Source organism: Diospyros lotus, chromosome 3, assembly GCF_014633365.1.
Source record: "Diospyros lotus cultivar Yz01 chromosome 3, ASM1463336v1, whole genome shotgun sequence".
NCBI lineage: Eukaryota > Viridiplantae > Streptophyta > Magnoliopsida > Ericales > Ebenaceae > Diospyros > Diospyros lotus.
Window position 1 is genome coordinate 5,379,851 of NC_068340.1, and position 21,166 is coordinate 5,401,016.

A 21,166-nucleotide genomic window follows, 5' to 3' on the forward strand; every position below is an offset into this window, starting at 1 on the left:
AAATATATATATATAATATTTTTTATTATATTTATTACAAAAAATCATGTAATTTTTTATTTTAATTTTTTAAACAAATTTATCTCTCTTTTTTTCGAATAAGTTATTTTAAATTTTATAAATAGATTATCTTAATATAATTTATCTTATTTATTTTATTAAATATTATTTAAGAAGATAACGCTTTCCCATTACTTTATTTCAATAACTAGGTATTATTCCGTGATAGATAATAGTGATACTTGGATTCTATTTTTTATAAATATTGTTTGTATTAATTTTTAATTTTACTTGGAATAAATTTTTGCTTGAAATATATTATAGATTTTGTTAACTTTGTAGATTAGTGTAAAATCTTTTATGTTGTTTTATTCTTATTATTTGATATTTTTTTGGTACAATATTTATTTTTTTAAATTTTAGTGTCGTAGTTGGATGATCTGTTTGTTTTTTTTTTTTTTTGTAAAATTTGAATTGGGTTTGTGAAAATATATAGTATATTTTCAATTGAAAAAAGATTTTAATAAATATAAAATGAACTTAGTACAGTTATAATTATGATTTTTTTCTTTATTTACAATTAGTTTTTTATATAGTACCATTGTTATTTTAGTTATGAGCCATTCAATGTTTTTATAGTAAATGAATATGTATAATTAAGATGTGACTATTGAAATACCTTTTGTTGATAAGGGTTGAAGTTTAAAGGTTATTATGTTTGGATGGTGAACAATTAGAAATATCACAAACTATGTTTGAATGATAAAAAATTGAAAATATCATAAAAAATAATAAATACAATATATTTTTGTTACTTACTAATTTAGGGGTGCAAATGAATCAAGCCTCGCTTAGCTCGGCTCAATTCGACAAATTTTATTGCAAGCTCAAGTTTGAGTCAAGCCTGGAAGCTTCGCTCAAGCTTGAGCTCAGGTTCGGGCTTAGCTCGTTAATTTGATTGACGACCCAAGTTCAAGCTGGAGCTCGGGCTGAAATATATTAAAGTTTTATTTAAAAAAACCTAATAAATTAATCTACAATAAAAACAAATATCAATATGATAATCAACAAAAATACCTAAATAAATCCAACCTAATAATCAATAAATATAACATCGACATAATAATTAAGTAATAATAATTTTACAAATTATAATAAGCATAATATTATTTATCGTACAAAAAGATAATCAAATTACTTATTTAGTTATTCTCAAAATTCAAATATAAACAAAATTACAGCACAACAAATATATTTTCAATTCAACTTCAAATTAACTACTCCAAATATCAACCTGTAATTTGAAATTGTAATATTAATCAGTAATCATAATTATATATCAAGTCACATATATCAACCTACAAAATACCAACATATCAAAAGCTTACAAGAATCACATACCTTGTTTTGTTTCATGTGACAGAAGAATTTTAGTGATGTTATCTTATATATAAAAACATAAAAAATAATATTTTTTATTAATATTAACTAATAATGTGCTCACGAGTCTATAAATGAGCTAGCTCGCGAACCTCTATTCGAGACAGCTTACGAGCCTATAATCAATCCAGCTCATGACCTTTTATTCGAGCCAACTTGTGAACTAACGAGCCGAACTTTACTGAGCTCAAATTCAGTTTGTTTATAAATCGAGCTTTAAAATTTGGCTCAAACTTGTCTAGTTTACCTTAACGAACGAAGTTAAACAAATTTTTATCGAGTCGAACACCAAGTCAAGCCCGAACGGCTCGACTCATTTGCACCCTTACTCACTATGAGCACTTAGACATTACAAAAGATAAAAATAAGATACAAAGTCTAACATTGTAGGTAATATGTGAATTGAAAATTTTGATTTTAGGTAGAAATTCTAAAAGAAATACATATTGTATTAATATGTAACTTGTGGGTGTAACCATCACATGTTTATACATTTAGACCCATACAAATAATACAATTGTTATAATGTCTAGTCTATTTGCAAACCTTCACCGCTAAGGCATCACTATTGCTATTATATCCAATATCCCAACCACACATAAGTTTTTTGTCATAAAAGTTTAAGTAATAATAGACTAACAAAAACTTTAGATAATGATTTGTAATAAAAGAGTATATAGTTTAGTATATTTATTAAAAATACTTAATAAAACTTGCAATTAAATTGAATTTGTAGTCACATATCATTAAATTACAAAACAATTCTCATAAAAGTTATAATACTCTATCTTATATGATATCTAATTCAAAGAGATTAATTTTCTCTTTTTGTGTTTGTTTTGTTATTCATCTTTGTCTTTATTGTCCTGATCTAAATCCACTTTGTCCTTTATTTTTTATTTTGAAATATTTGAAATTTCTAAGTGATGCTGGAAGTCTTTCAATTTTTTTAATTGAAAATTTTGTAAGTAACTATTTTGAGTAAGAAAATTGAGTTTAATAAATAAATAAAATAATTATTTCAAACCCTTCAAATTCTTGAAGCTCAGATCCTTTACTTTTTTGACCTGCAATTGATAATTAGTAATGTTCATTTTTAAAATAAAGGATTTTTATCATTTTTTTTTTATAAAATCTTGAGGAAATCATATTAATACCTTTTTTACTTATTGGAAGTTGTAGTTTGATTTTAATTTTTCATCTGGTTTATAAATGTTTAAGATGGTATAGTTTCCCAATCTTTCCTTTAAATTATAATAATTGACTTTTATTTTGAACATAAAAGTTTTTCTTGATAGGTTTTGGATTTGTACTGGCAAAGTTAAATTTTGTGAACTTAATTTATTTAGAAGTTTATTAGTAGATGCGTACCTAATTTATTTAGAAATTTATTAGTAAAAGTGTCTAGTAATCTTTATGTTTCTTTATTGAAGCGCACAAATATTCTATCTCCAGTGTTGTCAGCTACTCTAAGATGTTTTTTGTATATGAAATGTCATAATTAGTTTATTTTACTATTAATTTTATTTCAAAAATTAGTTTAATGAAAAAATTAACTTAACTTTCTTTTTTTATCAACTTCTTGCTACAAATATTGCATGAAATATAACATCAGTCAAAAAATATTTCAACATTCGTTATTTTTGCTCGAACTATGAAAGTATATTTCTGATAATAAAGATAATAATAAAATTAAAATTATTTTAAATGGTGTTTTAAATCCTAGCAATTAACTTGTCTAATTCATCTACGAATTTAAAATATTATATTTAGTAATTTTTTTACTTGTTCTTTAGTAGTCCATTCTATTATCAAAATTTCTGAAATTGTCTTTTTATTGATGAGCATTTACTTCTCTAGTAGATCTTAGAGGTTTTCCTTGCTTTCAATAACTTGAATTTCAGCTCTAGTTGTAGAAAACCTATGATTTAAACGTGATACAACTTCTTGAGTTATTTAAGTAAGTCTATTATAAGGAAGTGGAATTATGATCCGATAAAAGGTTAATCTATAATATAATTATCATACGTAAAAGATATGAAATAGACCTTTCAATCACTGTTTTTGTAATACCCCAAGAGCCCAGTGAAGTGTAGTATATATCGAAAATAAGTAAGGAAAGAAACAACATCAGCTGGATACCTTTTGGGCTGAATATAGGCAACGAACTCTGAGGTTAAGTGTGCTTGAGCTAGGGAAGCCCAAGGATGGGTGACCCCCTAGAAAGTTCGCGTAGGCCTATCAGGGTAAGTTGTTCTGGTCATTTCTATCGCTTGATGTGGGATGTTACAGATAGTATCAGAGCCGACCCCCGAGCCTCTGAGTGCAGTGGTGGGGTAAACCTCAGCGAGGACGCTGAGTCCCCGAGGGGGGGTGCGTGTAGGCACCTTAGGCGAATCCCGCATCTGTCATGCATCGGGGGGAGATCTAGGACCGGTTATAAGGTCGCATAACGAGGACGTCATGTGCTCAAGGGGGGAGAATGTAATACCCCAAGAACCCAGCGAAGTATAGTATATATCGAGAATAAGTAAGGAAGGAAACAACACCAGCTGGATACCTTTTGGGCTGAATATAGACAACGAACTCTGGGGTTAAGCGTGCTTGAGCTAGGGAAGCCCAAGGATAGGTGACCCCTTGGAAAGTTCACGTAGACCCATCAGGGTAAGTTGTTCTGATCCTTTCTATCGCTCGATGCGGGATGTTACAGGTGGTATCAGAGCCGATCCCCGAGCCTCTGAGTATGGTGGTGGGACAAACCTCAGCGAGGACGCTGAGTCCCCGAGGGGGGGTGCGTGTAGGCACCTTAGGTGAATCCCACATCGGCCTTGCATCGGGGGGAGATCTGGGACCGATTGTAAGGTCGTATGACGAGGACGTCATGTGCTCAAGGGAGGAGAATGTAATACCCCAAGAGCCCAGCGAAGTGTAGTATATATCGAGAATAAGTAAAGAAGGAAACAACACCAGTTAGATACCTTTTGGGCTAAATGTAGGCAAGGAACTCTGAGATTAAACGTGTTTGAGCTAGGAAAGTCCAAGGATGGGTGACCCCCTAAGAAGTTCGCGTAAGCCCATCAGAGTAAGTTGTTTTGGTCATTTTTATCGCTCGATTCGGGATATTACAGTTTTAACTTGCAACACTTCTAGATTGATATAAATTTTTGTTGCACATGTGAAGAAGAATATGAGATATCCCGTTGATAGGAAAAAGTTAATAATGTTTTTTTTATAGTAAATTTTAAAAGCATTTAAATGTAAGACATCAATTTTTAAAAAAATTAATAAGAAAGTATAATATTTTTTTATTTATAATATTATTTACCTTGGAATTTTTTAATTGTTATAGCAGTGACAATGATAATAAAAGAACTCTATTTATCCTGATGCCACAAAATTTGCATGATACTAAATTAGTTATAAGAAAATATCTTTATAAGAAAAGATATATAATATAGCAATTTGTTTGTAATATTCTAAAGCTTGATTTTCGAAAGGTTTGGAAAATAAAAATCTTGCTCATCTACAAGTACATGGAGTTGCTTTTTTGCAATGTTTCTTATTATGCTAATGGAGTCAATGTTACCGACTCCCATCAAGCAACCAATGATATTTATAATTTTTGCATGAAATTAGAATTAGTAGTTTTTTTTTTAAATTATTGATAATTATAAAATATCTTTTACTTTTTGATTAATTTTTCATACATGTAAGTGTTGTGTTGTCATTCACCCTTACATACATGCTTTCTCGAGTCATGAACTGGAACACATCTCTTGGGATTTGAAAGACTTCTTCATATAATTTTCTCACAAATGTTATAACCATGAAATAAATTCTGTATTCATTAGGAAGTGGTTCATACTATCATATTGTTGCAATAATTTTAAAGTTTTTTATTGCAAATATATAGTCTTCAATGAGTAGATGCTTGTATTTGATGATTTGATTTTTACGGATTGTTACGTGCATTATATTCTCCTGTAATAAAAAAAAAACACTTTAATTTTTGCTTGTAAACAATTTACAATTCTCACAAAGGACCCAAAATTATATAATTTATAATTGTTAACTTGCCTTTTCATCGATGAAAATCATGTCCAATCTAAGTAAATCATTGTTATTATTGAGATTGATTTATTCTCACATTTTTTATATTTTAATTCTTATTATTCAATCATCTCTTATTGGATTCAGATATTAAAGTAGTGTATATGTCATATTCACCTATATAAAATTTAGCTTAGTACAGTTGACAATATATAATCATAAAGATGGTAATTGCTTTATATAGATGAGTATGTATATTAGTCATGTAAGGGTGTGTTGGATGGATATATAGAATTGAGAATTAAAATTTATAAAGATAAACCTTGGAATGAAGTCATTTATCCAAATTTTGTTCTATAATAAATAAGTACAGATTTAGTTAATTATGTTTGGCTTATGAGCATTTGAACAGAGAATGAAATAAGATATTATCGAATAATAGAATGTGTGACTTTAATAGTAATAAATATTTATGAATATGAAATATTACTTGGATGTGTAAAGTTCAAGTGGAATAAAAAGTTATTAGGCTTAATAATAATATTAGATTATATTAGATAAATTCAATGTACTTGTTACCTTGAAAGAATGTATATATAATTAATTAATAAAATAATAATAACTAAATTATAAATAATTTCAAAATTTAAAAATTACCACAAAATTAGAAAAATGAAATACTCATCAAAGAAGATTTACTTAGACATCTCTTCATTTATGAAGTGTTACTTGAATGGGTAAAATTTAAGTAGAATAAAAAATTATTAAACTTAATAATATTATTAGATTAGATTAGATAGATTTAGTATATGTATCTAGGTATATTCAAATAATGTAAATATAATTAATTAATAAAATAAATAATATAAAATTTTAAAATTTTAGAAATCACCACAAAATTAGAAAAATAAAATACTCATCAAATAAGATATTAGATTTAACCTAGATTAGATAGATTCAATATATGCACCTAGATACATTCAGAGAATATACATATAGTTAATTAATAAAATAATAATAATTAAATTACAAATAATTTAAAATTTTAAAAATCTAAAAATCACCACAAAATTAGAAAAATAACTTACTTAATAGTAATAAATATTTATGAATATACTTGTATATATAAAGTTCAAGTGAAATAAAAAATTATTAGGTTTAATAATATTATTATATTAGATTAGATAGATTTAATGTATGCACCTAATTATATTCAAAGAATGTACATATAGTTAATTAATAAAATAATAATAATTAAATTACAAATACTTTAAAATTTTAAAAATCATGAAATCACCACAAAATTTAAAAAAATGAAATACTCATCATAGAATATTTACTTGGACAGCTCTTCATTTTCTTCCTATAAACAAATCGTAATTAATTAAACAGGTGGTATACTTTGTATCAATTTTTTAAATGATTATATAACTTTAATAGTAATAAATAAATATTTATGAATACAAAGTGTTACTTGGATGTGTAAAATTCAAGTGAAATAAAAAATTATTAGGCTTAATAATATTATTAGATTAGATTAGATAAATTCAATGTATGCATCTAATTATATTCAAAAAATGTGCATATAGTTAATTAATAAAATAAAATTTAATTAGATTATATAGATTCAATATATGTAGCTAGCTATATTCAAAGAATGTACATATATTTAATTAATAAAATAAAATTTAAAAATCTAGAAATCATTATAAAATTAGAAAAATGAAATACACATCACATAAGATGTTAGATTCAACCTTAATATATATATATATATAAATATAGATATAGATGTAGGTATATATAGATATAGATATAGATTGCTATCGACGGATAAAACCTAAAAATATAAAAAGCTCTTATAATATGATCGATAATACATTATTCAATTGTTATTCATTAAAATTTTATTCTTAAGGAGAATTTGAATATTAAAAAGATCTTAACGTAGAGATAAAATATTTAAAATAATTTTTAATCACAAATGAGGTGGCGGAGCGGTCACGTTACATAACCCAATAGCCTTACCGAAGGGTGTAAAATGACAAAAATATACTCATCCAAATTGCAAAATTTCTTCCTCTGGCCCTTCCTTGCTCGTCTCTTCTCTCTCCCCTTTCATGGCTGCCTCTATCGAACGCCGACCGTCGTTACATCACCTCGCCGCCTTCGCCTTGCTGCCTTGTCAACTGCAACTACGAGGCGAAACATGGAATGGTGTCAAGAAATGGTGGAACAACAAGGACAAAGGATCGACAGCATGCTAAACATGTTGTCCTCCTTGCCCCAATTCTGGTTGCCACTGAATTATTCGCTAAGGCAGACCTTTGACCCAATCTTGCCACATCAGTGCAAGTGTTTCGGTACGCAAGGAATTCTTGAAGAAGAAGATCAGCCTGCCATTCAAAAATTTGCTCTGTTGGTCAAGATTGACAGGAAAATAAAAGAACAATATACAACCACAGTTGAGCTCCATATAGAAACCTTTTAAAATGTAATCCATGTAACTCTGTACACTACCATGACAATGCACTATAAAGATGAACAGGAAAACAAAAAAAAGACAACAATTTTGAGATGCAATACTAATATCAATAACTGTCAATTTTAGCACATTAAATAGAACTAAAGATGGGTATTGAAGATAACACCAACAATGTCATCCATGAAGCCAACAGAATGAAAAGATTAAAAACAATCCGAACACATAATTCACGTTTTATGCAGATATACCACAACTGAAGCCCTAATAAAGAATGTCACCGGCAATATAATATGTATCAGAAAAAGCAGTAATGTATCAAAGAAGTTATCAAGCCAAAACAAGAAGAATAAGAAGAAGATGGCAGAAAGAAAGAAACGAAGTAGTATTGTATCAAAGCAGCATACCCTGACCATTTCGGGCAGTGAAGATAATCATTCCCGTCTCATCACCTACCAAGCATTCAGAAAGACGCATTTGGCGCCCTTGACTCACATCGGCGCGGCCCCGAGGCATTATCATCTTGAAACTAACTACTTTGACTGTGAGGTTAAGCCCTTCAGCTAGAGGCCGAAGCTGCTCAACTTTTTGTGAAAGCAGGTTCTTTAGCCATGCTCAATAAATCCCCTATGACATGCCAGTTTACGGGAAATCCAATTAGCAAGCACTAGAATGTGCAAATCTGTTTGTAATCATGAATCAGCAGCCACCGCCCCCCCCCCCCCCCCCCCCCACATTAATTATTTCGAATCCAGAAGAACTACCATTCAATGGTTCTGTTCTGCCGGCGATGAATCCAATTGGACCACATCGTCGACTCAGCTACAACCGATCCATCAACATAGGCAAATCAAGAATAAAAAGAACAATACATAACTTGGATAAGAACACAGCAATAAACACTTTACGGAGATTGCTAATCAAGAGATCAGGCGATGTGAAGGCGAAGGAGGAGATCCGTGTCCTAGAGGGAGAAGTCTCGATCTCAAACACAAATCCGGAAGCTTTCGATGGGCAGAAGTAAATATCCGCGTTTTTTTATTTGAACCGAACCGGGAAAGGGGATGGGTCGGGTCCTTTCACAATCCTAAAGGGTTAGGGTTTATTTTTTAATAATAATAAAAATAATAGTGGATAAGCACAAATATATTTGTTATAAGAAAGCCAGTGAATTGGGTATCTTTTCTTTGATCGAGGACCAAATTTTTATATTTATAATTATTAATTATTTTTTTAAAAAAATTCAGTCAAAATCTCTACTTTTACCATAATTCTAATTTAAAATAAAATAAAAATAAAATATTGACTATGTTTCAAGTCACTACCTTAACTGCAAGAAGAGGGATATTGAAAATAAAAATTAATCTCATAAAAAAGGATAATTCATCATGTCGACATGAGAGTCTAATTACATTCTATCGTCATATTTATTCTATTGATTTTTTTATAAATTTTTAAAATATTCTATATATTTTTATTTTAAAAAATAAAAAATTGAACTAGTGACCTCTAATTTCAAAGATAAAATTAATTTTTCTACTATACCCAAATTCACCTTAATTTAAATTTCATCTAAAAAGAAAAAAAAATTAAACTTCAACTTTCAATTTCATTTTCTTTATTTACATGTCTCACCTCTAGTGTGTATTAAATATATACAAATGGAGAACATATTGGGAGCCATATGCCTATCACCTAAACTTTATTCTATTAAACTTTTTTTTTAATAAATATCTCTTATACTAAAGAACAATTTACGATTTATTTAATTTACAAAATAAAATAATAATTATATTATTATTTGAAATATACTTTATTTAAAATATGAAAATATTACTCAAGTTTATTATATCGATTAATTTATTCATGCACTTCAATTAATTTCACGGACTCTCTAAATGCCTTGGGTGCTAGTGAAATCTCTCACCTTAAGATCTCTCACATTGCCTTATGCACGTAGGAGAGGTTAATCACAGTATACGACAGCGTATTAGGTAAGAGGCACAGTGTATGGTGCTCACAATGAGCCACTCCCATAGGAAGGTGAAACTCCCATACTACGATTATCATGATTTGAACCTGCATTCTTGGATGTAATTTATTACCTGAAAATCAATCATGCTAGGCCCGACATCTCTAAATGGCTAACTTGAATGCACAATGAATACCCAATGCCCACAACTTTATACATGCACAGTTGTCCACACAAAAGATTAAAAAAAAATTGAATTGCGATCCAGACTCCAGAATCTATCTATATATATATTATAACAAAACAGCCGTCAAATTTTTTCCCGCCCATTTCCAGTTATTATTTTGATATTTTATTATATTTTTTTAATATTTTTTACTTACCCGAAATAGAATTTTTATAAGTCATTAATTGAGTCTACATTTGTGAAAAACATGTAGTTCTTGAAATATGTAAATGGTTTTTTTCATGGATGAATAGTGTTTGAAGAGTGTGTAAGCATGCTGGTATATGAAAAGTCAAGATCTAATCCATATTATTAATTTTTAAATATTAACATAAAATTTTAATTGAAATAAATTATAGAAAAATGAAACTTTTTTAAATAAGGAGAAATTTTGAGATATCAAGTAATACCGTCGAATATCGACTGCCAAATAAATTTTTTATTTTATTTTTATTTTATATATAGTTTAATTAATTTAAATTTATTTTTTTATAATTTTAAATATTATAATTTTATAAATAACTTAACTATTATAATTTTATTTTTTAACTTTATTTTTTTGGTTGCTTTCTTAAAAATGTGACTTGTCTTAAATGTGATAATTGATTGTTAGGAGGAATATGTAAAGTCACGTGGATAATCAATTTCAAAATTTTGATTATTATTATTTATATAATTAATTAATTATTTAAATTATCCTTATTTTATATATAGTTTAATTATTTTAAATTTATTTTTTTATAATTTTAAATGTTGTAATTTTCTATATAACTTAAATGTTATAATTTTATATATAATCAATGTAAAAATGTGACATGTCTTAAATGTGGTAATTTTGAAAATTTGATTATTATTATTTATATAATTAATTAATTATTTAAATTATCTTTATTTTATATAGTTTAATTAATTCAAATTTATTTTCTTATAATTTTAAATGTTATAATTTTATATATAACTTAAATGTTATACTTTTATTTTTTAACTTTATTTTTTTAGTTGCTTTCTTAAAAACTTGATATGTCTTAAATATGGTAATTAATTATCAGAAAAAATATGTAAAGTCATGTATGAATAATCAATTTTGAAAATTTGATTATTATCATTTATATACTTAATTGATTATTTAAATTATCTTTATTTTATATATAGTTTAATTAATTTAAATTTATTTTCTTATAATTTTATATATAACTTAAATGTTATAATTTTATTTTTTAACTTTTTTCTTTTTCTTGCTTCCTTAAAAATTTGACGTGTTTTAAATGTGGTAATTAATTGTTAGAAGAAATATGTAAAGTCATATATATGTGGATAATCAATTTTGAAAATTTAATTATTATTATTTATATAATTAATTGATTATTTAAATTATCTTTATTTTACATACAATTTAATTAATTTAAATTTATTTTTTATAATTTTAAATGTCATAATTTTATTTTTCAACTTAATTGATTATTGTCATTTATTTAATTCTCATTTTTCCCATTAATCTACTCCCAAGATGTGCTATATGTTGGACTTGGAGAAATTAAATGCAAATTAAATTTGTGTTTTGAAAATTATGTTAAGTGAGTAAGATTCGAATTATGTGGCAAAGCGGAGAAAAAATGAAAAACTTAATGGTGGCATGTGATTTGATAAATTGAGAGAAATAGGAGAATTTGAAGGAAGAAAAATTAATAAAAGAAAGCAAATCTCTCTCTCTCTTCTTCTTCTCCATTCCCGTTTGACCCTTCCATTTCCTCTCTTCTTCTTTCTCGATTCTTCTTCTCAAATTTTCGCTTCTTCTTTACTTTTATTTAGTAAATTTAATCGTATTTTTTTACCTAATTTGGTCTTCTGGTGTAACATAGCACCACTATTCTGTCAAGTGAGTGATGTGAATGCAATTAAAAAAATTAGGCCTTGAGGGTTTTTGTGGTACGCACATATGAGACAAATATACGTGAAAATCTAAAAAAATAAAACGTCTACTCTTGAATGCATATTTTAGAATAAAGATGTTGGTTATCGTTTATTCTTTTTTTTTTTTCCCTATTATTGTGTAATTTTTGTATTTTTTTACGCATTACTTATTGTATTACATGTTAATTGAGGTTTATTTTTTACATAGTTTCGGGATAGAGTTATATGCTTTTAATTGTTCGTCTACCCTTAAATGCATATAAGGAAATATTTCAAAATCTGTAATTCTTTTGTTGTATTTTCATGATTATAATACGATTATTTTATTTATTTTTTTATTTCTTTATTATGATTTTCATTTATTGTAACTACTAAATTATATAACTTTCACTTTAACAATTTTTATTTTTTACGATATCTATGCATCGCATGGGTGATCCACTAGTGTTAGTTAAAGATAAAACTTTTCATTCTTTTGTGAGAACAGTTCATTGAAATGATTTACATATATATTTTGTTACATGGCATACATAGCCTTCATCTTTCTTTTTTATGTTGATATTATTTTGAACGTTTGGTGTTTATTGCTAATTAAGTTTTTCCTATTTTGTAGATTTGAGTTTCATCTTAGAATTGCTCTTTTAATAGATGGAAGACTGACCTTAACATGACGAATAGATTTGAGTTTCATCATTTATTTAGTCATGAAAAAATAAAAAATTTAGACTGCGTTCTCTTTACTTTTTAATTTTTAATTTTGAGTTTTGAATTCATTTTTAGTTTTCTATTTCGGTAGTCTGTTTTTAGAAAATTGAAAACGCGTTCTTTTTGTCATTTTGAAAAATTATTTTTCAAAACAGAAAATTAGAAAATGCGTTCTCTTTAAAATTTTAAAAATATTTTTTTAATGATATTTTATTCAATAAATTTGATTAAGTAAATTATAAATATTTAATGTTAATATATTATTAAAAATATATATACATTTTAAAGTTAATGAATTTTATAATATTTTTTCCCATTATAATAATAAAATATAAATAAATAAATATATTTTGAGTTTTGAGTTGTTTTGGATGATTTCTTTATAATTTTTTTTATTTTTAAAAATGTATTTTTAAAAATAACAAAGAGAACGCGTTTTCATTATTTTAGAAAATTGAAAACTAAAAATGACTTGAAAACAGTAAAGAGAACGCAGCCTTACTTATTTAACTTTTTTTTAACACTCTTATTGATAAAATTTTTAAACATTTTTTAATATTATAAATAAGACAATCTCAAACTCAAACAATGCCTACAAAATTCTAGCAAACAAAGCTTGAATCTTAATTTTGAGCTCTCACTCACACCTAAGTTCAAAATGATCAAAATTATAAATAAATGGATGATATTACCGTAATATTGTAATTTTTGTATAAAAGTGGGAGGGATTAAAATTTGATTATAATCTTATAATTATGTTCTTCTAGCATGTACAAAAGTTTGATCATGAGCCTATTATGTTGGTTTACATTAACAAAAAATTATTATTTAAAAAATAATAAAAATATTAACACAAACAAAACCATCAAATCATTTTCAATTTATTGTTTTCAGACTTTTTAAAAATTAACAACATTATCAAATAACAAGTTTATGTTAATTGTTGCCCCCACGGACATAGTCTAGTGGTTAAGGGCGAACACGAATTACTTTTAAAGAGGTCTTGGATTATAGACTGCTATATAATCAGTTATAGATTCTGTGTTCGAATCTTGACTTTGTGTTCCGTGATTTAACCCTCCTGTAGAAATCTTGGGGCTGGACTGCGGGAGCCTCCAAGATGAGGAATTTCACCTTTTGCTCCAAAAATTTAGGTTAATTGTTTCAATTGAAGATAACAATCAAAAAATAAAAACATAAATACTGACAGCAAAATCAAAACAAAGCCCTTAATTTTCAAGAGCCACCGTGGGAGTTAGTTTGACAATGAAATGTTCATCAATTTAGGGTTTAGCTGGGCATTTAACATTGATTAAACTTGACTTAAAATTACAACATTTCATATCCCATCCGAGATTATTCAAACAGAACTAATTATAATTAACATCATCAAATGGAGAATTTGAAACCATATTATAAAGTATGAACGCCGAAATCAAGATCAAGACTCCAACAGCTCAAAAGAGCCCTTAACAAAGTCATAGTGCCCTCCCTTTACGGATAGGGGTTTTTTCGCCACGCGCTCCCTCACAAATGGATATGTCAACAGATTTTTCAGCGAGACATTCACAGCTTCCTGCATTCATGTTATGATTAAATAGAACATACAAAATGCTTCTTGAATATGTTGAAGTGTTCTTTGCAAAAGAAGCATTAATTTGACACCATGATGTCTTATTAGTTATGATATATGATTGCTATATTTGATACTAATACTATGCTATGACATTTGTTTGCCTCGTCAAAGTATATAAATATTTAATCTGAAAATTTACAGAAATCTGCGCTAGAATATGTTAGATGTTGTGTTTTTAACAAATGAAGGTGAATTTTGACATTCTGCTAAATTATATACTCTGTTCATTTTAATATAAAATATTTTATGTTAAAAAATCATATTTATTAATCTTATTTTTTCATGTTCGACTTGCATTTAAAAAAAATAGAAATAGTATAACTTACCCTCAAATTACCAATGCCAGCTAAAATATAAATATTAAAACAATATATTTTACATATTATTTAACAAATTTTTTGTTCCTCAAAAATATATAATGTTAAAAAGAATACGCAATAAAACTATTTTATGCAAAATAATATTTTTATCTTATTTTAAAATATTTTTGTTAAAAAAGTTAAATGTTAAAAAAATCTAACAACCTTTTGTATGTAAATGTACTTCCCTATAAGGTTTAAGTTTTGGTCTCAAAACAAGAATGATTTGTCAAAATTTTTTGATAAGTCATTTTTTACATTTTGATGTAAAATATTTATGATTAAACATATTTATTTATTTTTTAATCAAAATATTGGAAACTAAATAAAATATATTATCAAAAAAATTCTTGAAAACCAAATGGATCCTTAATTTTTTGTATCATATCATATCTTGTTATGGGACTTGGGTTGGGTAGAAAAGAGAAGGGGGAAATTCTTGTATATACTTACTCTCCATTTAATTTAATTAATTTTTTGATAAGAACAAATATAAAATTTAAATTTCAGTTTGATAGTGATGAGTAGTATACACAAGAATTTGGAAGTTGGAGACTTGCCTTCTCACAATTGGTGCACTGTTCATCGATGTCCAAGCTGTTACACTCCCTTCTCACCTTGTCTTTTGCGGGTAAACAGGTTTTGACCCAATCGTCAATAAAATCACTGCCACTGGTAACTCAAATGACTGTTAGTCCATTATGTTATTATTATATTCTAATCAATACTTTTGACGTCTGCATATTTCGATACAACAATCACAAAACCTTCATCTTACTTGAACTAAGTTTTAAAGGATAATACCTGGCAGTTGTGCAATCATCTGGAATATGCATGAGGTGCTTTATCCCTCCACAACGACTGTGCCCAATTACCAGAATATTCTCCACCTGCATTATATATATGTTCTTTTATCAGATCTAATTGAAAATAATCAGAACAATGTACATTTAATTAAATTGGTCTCTCTCTCTCTCTCTCTCTCTCTATATATATATATATTTATATATAATGCTATTTACTTGTTCAAGACCACAGGCATCAAACTGGATTACAAGCAGCTAAACTAATTAGTTTTCTCCTAGAAAGTAAAGAACCGACATCTCTTTTTAGTTTTGAGAAAGAATATTGTGATATATAAATAAAGAAAGGGTGTTCCAGTGACCGTTTGTGTTGGTAACGTTATTTTTACTTTGCAAAAAACTGTTTTTATAATTCAAACCCTTCTTTTATAAACATAATAATCTTATTCTTGTTACTAAAATTTTCTTTCCTAAAAAAAAATATCAGCTTATGCACAATCATGCTAATGTGTTATATATGGGCCTATTATCATCAAAAGATCGAAAGATAAAGACATATCGCACCAAGATGCCCTTCTGTGACGAAAGTCAATTGCTTTTTCATTTTCATAACTTTCAATAAATTCAGCTTTCTTGTGGGCGTGTGAGAGAGCAGGGGTATCAGAATTTAGATGCACCGAAGATTATCGTGTGGGGTTGGTCTAATGAGTGATTGAACTTCATCCTGTTGCCTCCAGAACAAAAGCTCCCATTACTAATGGAGCCACCACTACTAAAGAACCAACAAGACTAGCCAAATAAAGTTTTGAGTATCAAAACCAGTGATGTAAAAGTCACCTCCAGATGCAATACTGCATATTCAATAGCCGCCCCCACGCCAGAATATTTTGTCTGCAATTGATAATGAATCAAGTCAATCAAACAGTAATATTATAATTTGAAACAATTGACATGCGACCAAATACTGATTAAAAGGCTCTAACAGGGATCTTAGCATGCCTTGTAGAATCAGTTGTTTCATGTCAAACGAAAATAAAGAAAACGATCCAATATTTACAACAAAAAGCTTCATGCATTGAGCATAAATAATAATAAGCATTGAACTTTAAGGTCATTAATTAGGGGTGATTTTCAGAAAACCTGGTCATATGGAGGGACCATGCTGGCAATGTTTCGGACCATAAAGGCTTCCCCTGGTTGGAAATTCAGGATGTGTGAAGGACAGACCCGGGAGTCAGAGCAGGCAAAAACCAAAAACTGCAAAAATTAACAACAAATTAATATCCGTCCTCAAAAACCTCTTTTTCACTTATGTATTGTGATTCATTGTCTGCATTTTTTGAATTCAAAGTAAATCCAATTGTTGTCTGACCCTAACATGAAATTATAACCACTAATGCTTGTTTTGATATATAAAACTATTCGGAATTTTATCAGTGATCTTTCCAAAGATTATTCACTTCCATTCTTTTTCAGGCATATTTCTGTTCAACTACGGTAGGGAACTTTTTAGAGGTGTAAAGTCTCCCGAACTTTCAGTTGCCATTTGCCAATGTTATTGGGACATCAGAAGAGTTACAGATTAATTTTAGAAAAACAAACAATTACTGTGATTTCTGAACCAATTGAATATTTCTTATTACCAATTTCTTCTGTTGCTCTAAACAATAAAGAATATAAGGACGCAAATGTCCTCCGTAGCTGACTGACCTTGGGGCTCTGGCCTTTAGCAAGTTCACCATACAACGCAGGATTTTTCCTGAAAAAAGAATAAGATGCAACCACGGAAACTCAATTAGTTACAGCACAAAATAACCCAAATATGTATCCTGGCAATTTAAATGTACTGGTTACAAGTGTTGTCCTTTGCTATAAAATGGTGGTCTAATTATAATCAGCACCATAACCCAATTTCATGGCGTTTTGATCAGATACCTAATAAAACTACTGATCAAAAATAAAAATATAAGCTAGAACTTTTTATGAAAACAGAAAGTAAAATTACTTATACCCATGTATACTTTTGTTGATGTATAAATGTAAAAAAGGAAAGTCAACTTTCTTGACAAATTTATGTGTTTTCTTATTATTTTTTAAGCCAACCAAATGAATATATCTTTCATATAAGTTCTTTTTATTTTTTTGCGTAATTCAAAGACTTCAGTTCCAACTTCCAAACGTACGATTAGTTGTTGCCGCCAGTGAAGAAAAGCAATGGGCTGAAAAGTTGGGATGAAAAGTAAGTATCATATACTTTTTGGGCTATATTTTGAATTATATAATACATTATAAATAACAAAAATATTTTACACATCTCACCGCCTCATCTCATCGTCTCGTGCCACTTCACCGCCTTAGATAAAGGATATTTTATTCATGCGACTTACGGCACCTTACCATTTTAGATATCGCCTTAGATAAAGGATATTTTATTCATGCAACTTACGGCACCTTACCATTTTAGATAAGGGATATTTTAACTATATTATATAGTGTAAGATATAAGCCATAATGTACTAATAGCATTTTTTGAAAAGTAATGACTCCTTTTAGAAAAGATTTTGAATGTATTTTCAGAATTTCTTTTTTTTATCTTTTTCGCCCCCATTTTAAAGGGAAATACATGAAAATGGCTTACGTACGTATTGTATTGTACCCCCAGCTGATGTAGCAGAATCCATGTTTGTTATTACAGAGATCTTACTAATTTTCTCTTCTGGATTCATAAGAAAAATATTTGTATGATTCTAAAGCAGGTATAGGGGCGGTCTAGGTAGGAGCATAAGACCGGAATTAACTAAAATTAGGAGAATTTTGAAGGGCAGAGTAATTATTAAAAGCACATCTCAACTGACTGACTCTTACGTACGTACTCGTATTTCTCTTTCTTGAAGTGAGCGAAGCCGGTTTTGATCCTCTCCACCGCGTTGAATTGTTTGGGAGCGATTGCCTCTAGCTCCGCCGTTAATTGCTTGATCTTTGCGGCGGCGATGTCGTCGAGGTCTCCCTTCTCACTGCAAAGATTTAGAAAATGATAATTGAAGAAAGAGGATAACGAACATCCATTTTAGGCTACAATAATTGCGCATTAACACATGGTGACGTCCAAACTTAAAATGATTTATGTCCAGCGCGGGTCGTCCAAACTCATTGGATGACTGCTCAAAATGGAAAAAATGAGAGGACAGGACAGGACAGCAATAACGGCGTAATTGCGGAACTAAACAATTCTCTCAAGAGAGAGAGAGAGAGAGAGACCTAAGGAGCTTCTGAAGTCCAGTAATGGCGTCCTCGCACGAATCTGTCGCCATTTCCCGATGTAGTCGCCTGCAAATTTCACAAAATCCAACAAGAAGATTAAAAGCCGATCTAAATTTCCGTTAGGAGCTACAATTCCTTCTGGAAACACTCGCTCGATCATCCACTCGACGAACGCATCATAACGACGGAAAAATTCAACCGGAGATCAACGCAATTACCAAGACAAAAGACTCATACAAAATTCAATTGGAAGAAAGCTTGATTAGTCGAATCCTGAAACCGAAGCAAAACAATGAATCAATTCCTTAATTTGCTCATAACGGAGCAGTTGGATCTCGGAAAAGGCATGAAACTTTTGTGGAAAAAGCAGAATGCGGACGTACCTTTTCTCCTGTTGCCGCGGAGAATTCTGGATTCAAGCAACAGCAGTGTTGCGGAAAAAAATAAGATTAATCAGCTGCTGCTGACAGTACCAAACACAAATGTGAATAATGAATGTTGGATGCGACAATGGGGAGACATGGGGTCTATATATTTATTTATAGACGTACGTTCCTGAGGACGATGATCCAACGGTGGAGGATGAGCTTTGGTGGAAATGGACAATCAGTAAAGGTGGAGATCGATGTGGCCCGCCGGCGTCCCCACGGGTTAAGTCAACCGATCTCGTCATGATGAGGATGAAGATGAAGTCCAGTCCAATGAGCGTCTGGACACACCCCCCCCCCCCCCCCAAATCAACCCAGGGAGGTGTTTCCTAACGCCGACAACGATTTCCCATTTCTTTATTTTAATAATAATAATTGCTATCGACCAAATAAATTTAAAAATATAAAAAACTCTTATAATATGATCGAAAATACCTTATTAGTGTCTTCAAGATATAAGTCGAAGGATCGGAAAAATAATATATTGGTATCAATCTAATAAATTACGAGTTCAATTCTCGCTCTGTGTAAGAGTCAAAGGTCCAATTTATAATTTATCTCTCTTGACATAATCAAAAATACGAACACAAAAAATAAGACAAGAACGAATATTGGGTTGCCATTCATTAAAATTTTATTCTTAAGAGAATTTGAATATTAAAATGATGTTAATGTACCGATAAAATATTTAAAATAATGTGGTTGAGTTAAGATCTTTTATCCATACCATACTTTAATATAATTATATTATATTATTTATAAAAGTCAATTATTTTTAGTCTAAACTTTATTTAATTTTTGTGGTCCAGACTCTGAATATTTATCTGTCCCTTGATAAAATCCCTTATTATACTTTTTTATAGTTTACCTTTTTACTCAATTTGTCTGTGCATTATTGTTTGGACTATTTTAAAGAAATTTTTCTGTGATTTAAAAATATCTTTAAAAGTACATGTAGGGTGTAAATATTTATGAATAATTGAAGTATTTGAGCAACAAAATTAAGCCTCATAGATCTCCAAAACATTTTTACTACGGAGATATTAAAAATATTTCAAAGGTGCTCTAATAAAAGCAAGTAAGTCACAAGAAACTCTAAACACCACAAGAGAGAGACCAATTTGGGTACAAATTCACTCTCTAATCCATTACATATTAACTTGTGCCATCTTATTTTAACAATAATACCTAATTATGATTCATGAAAACGCCTTGAGAGTGTCATTCTAATATTTCTAAAACTTTTTTTATATTGAAGCGTTGAGAAATACAAAAAAACGTCTCTGCGTTGCTTTTATAATTTAAAAAATATTTTGGGATTGCTTCGTAATATTGAAAAATATTGGATTCGAAGAGATTAGAGATGAGATTTGATCAAAATTTATGTTTGTTTTTAGATTGAATAATTATTTTTTATAATTTTTTATATTAAAATTTATATTTACAAATATATCCCTATATTTTGTTTAGTTACTGATTTTTAATATGTTTTTATTTTTTATATTTTAAAAGATATCATTTCATTATTTTTTTTATATCATTTTTTTTTATTTTCGTGCAACCTACATAAGTAATGAGGCCGAACGATCGTCCATAATTAAACTAAATAATAGTATAATGTTATTATTGAAAAAATTTAAAATTAAAAGTTTACTTAAAATAAAAAATTAGATGAAATTTATCCTTTTTTTTGTTTTTTATAATTAAAAATGATTTTTTTATTTATTTAACTAATGAAACTTTATTTTATATATTTATTTTTGTTTATCTTAAAACCTGATTTGATCCTAATTTAATGATTGGCTCATATCTCACATAGCCCATTGATATAGCTGAAGGTCACATTGAGATAGCCCCCTCCTAAGAACCTTAGTCAACCCTATTGATATTTCT

At 28.6% G+C, this 21,166-nt stretch overlaps 1 protein-coding gene across 1 annotated transcript; it reads right to left on the minus strand.

The window, feature by feature from the left end:
• Positions 1-14,001: 14,001 nt before the first annotated feature.
• LOC127797081 (carbonic anhydrase 2-like) lies at positions 14,002-19,360 on the minus strand. The gene is made up of 10 exons (XM_052329595.1): positions 19,229-19,360; positions 19,064-19,118; positions 18,843-18,911; positions 18,458-18,598; positions 17,295-17,343; positions 16,725-16,841; positions 16,422-16,475; positions 15,586-15,671; positions 15,342-15,453; positions 14,002-14,362 (listed from the first exon to the last, which is right to left on the minus strand). The coding sequence occupies exons 2-10, from the start codon at positions 19,078-19,080 to the stop codon at positions 14,228-14,230; spliced, it is 780 nt and encodes a 259-aa protein (XP_052185555.1). The 5' UTR covers positions 19,081-19,118; positions 19,229-19,360; the 3' UTR covers positions 14,002-14,227.
• Between the last annotated feature and the right edge of the window lie 1,806 nt (positions 19,361-21,166).

What these genes read in the sequence shown, in the direction of transcription:
- LOC127797081 (XM_052329595.1), bottom strand. An exon ending in GGACTTCAGAAGCTCCTTAG is followed by an intron (nt 18,599 to 18,842) that starts GTCTCTCTCTCT and finishes AAATCTTTGCAG; the next exon opens with TGAGAAGGGAGACCTCGACG. An exon ending in CTAAAGGCCAGAGCCCCAAG is followed by an intron (nt 16,842 to 17,294) that starts GTCAGTCAGCTA and finishes TAATTTTTGCAG; the next exon opens with TTTTTGGTTTTTGCCTGCTC.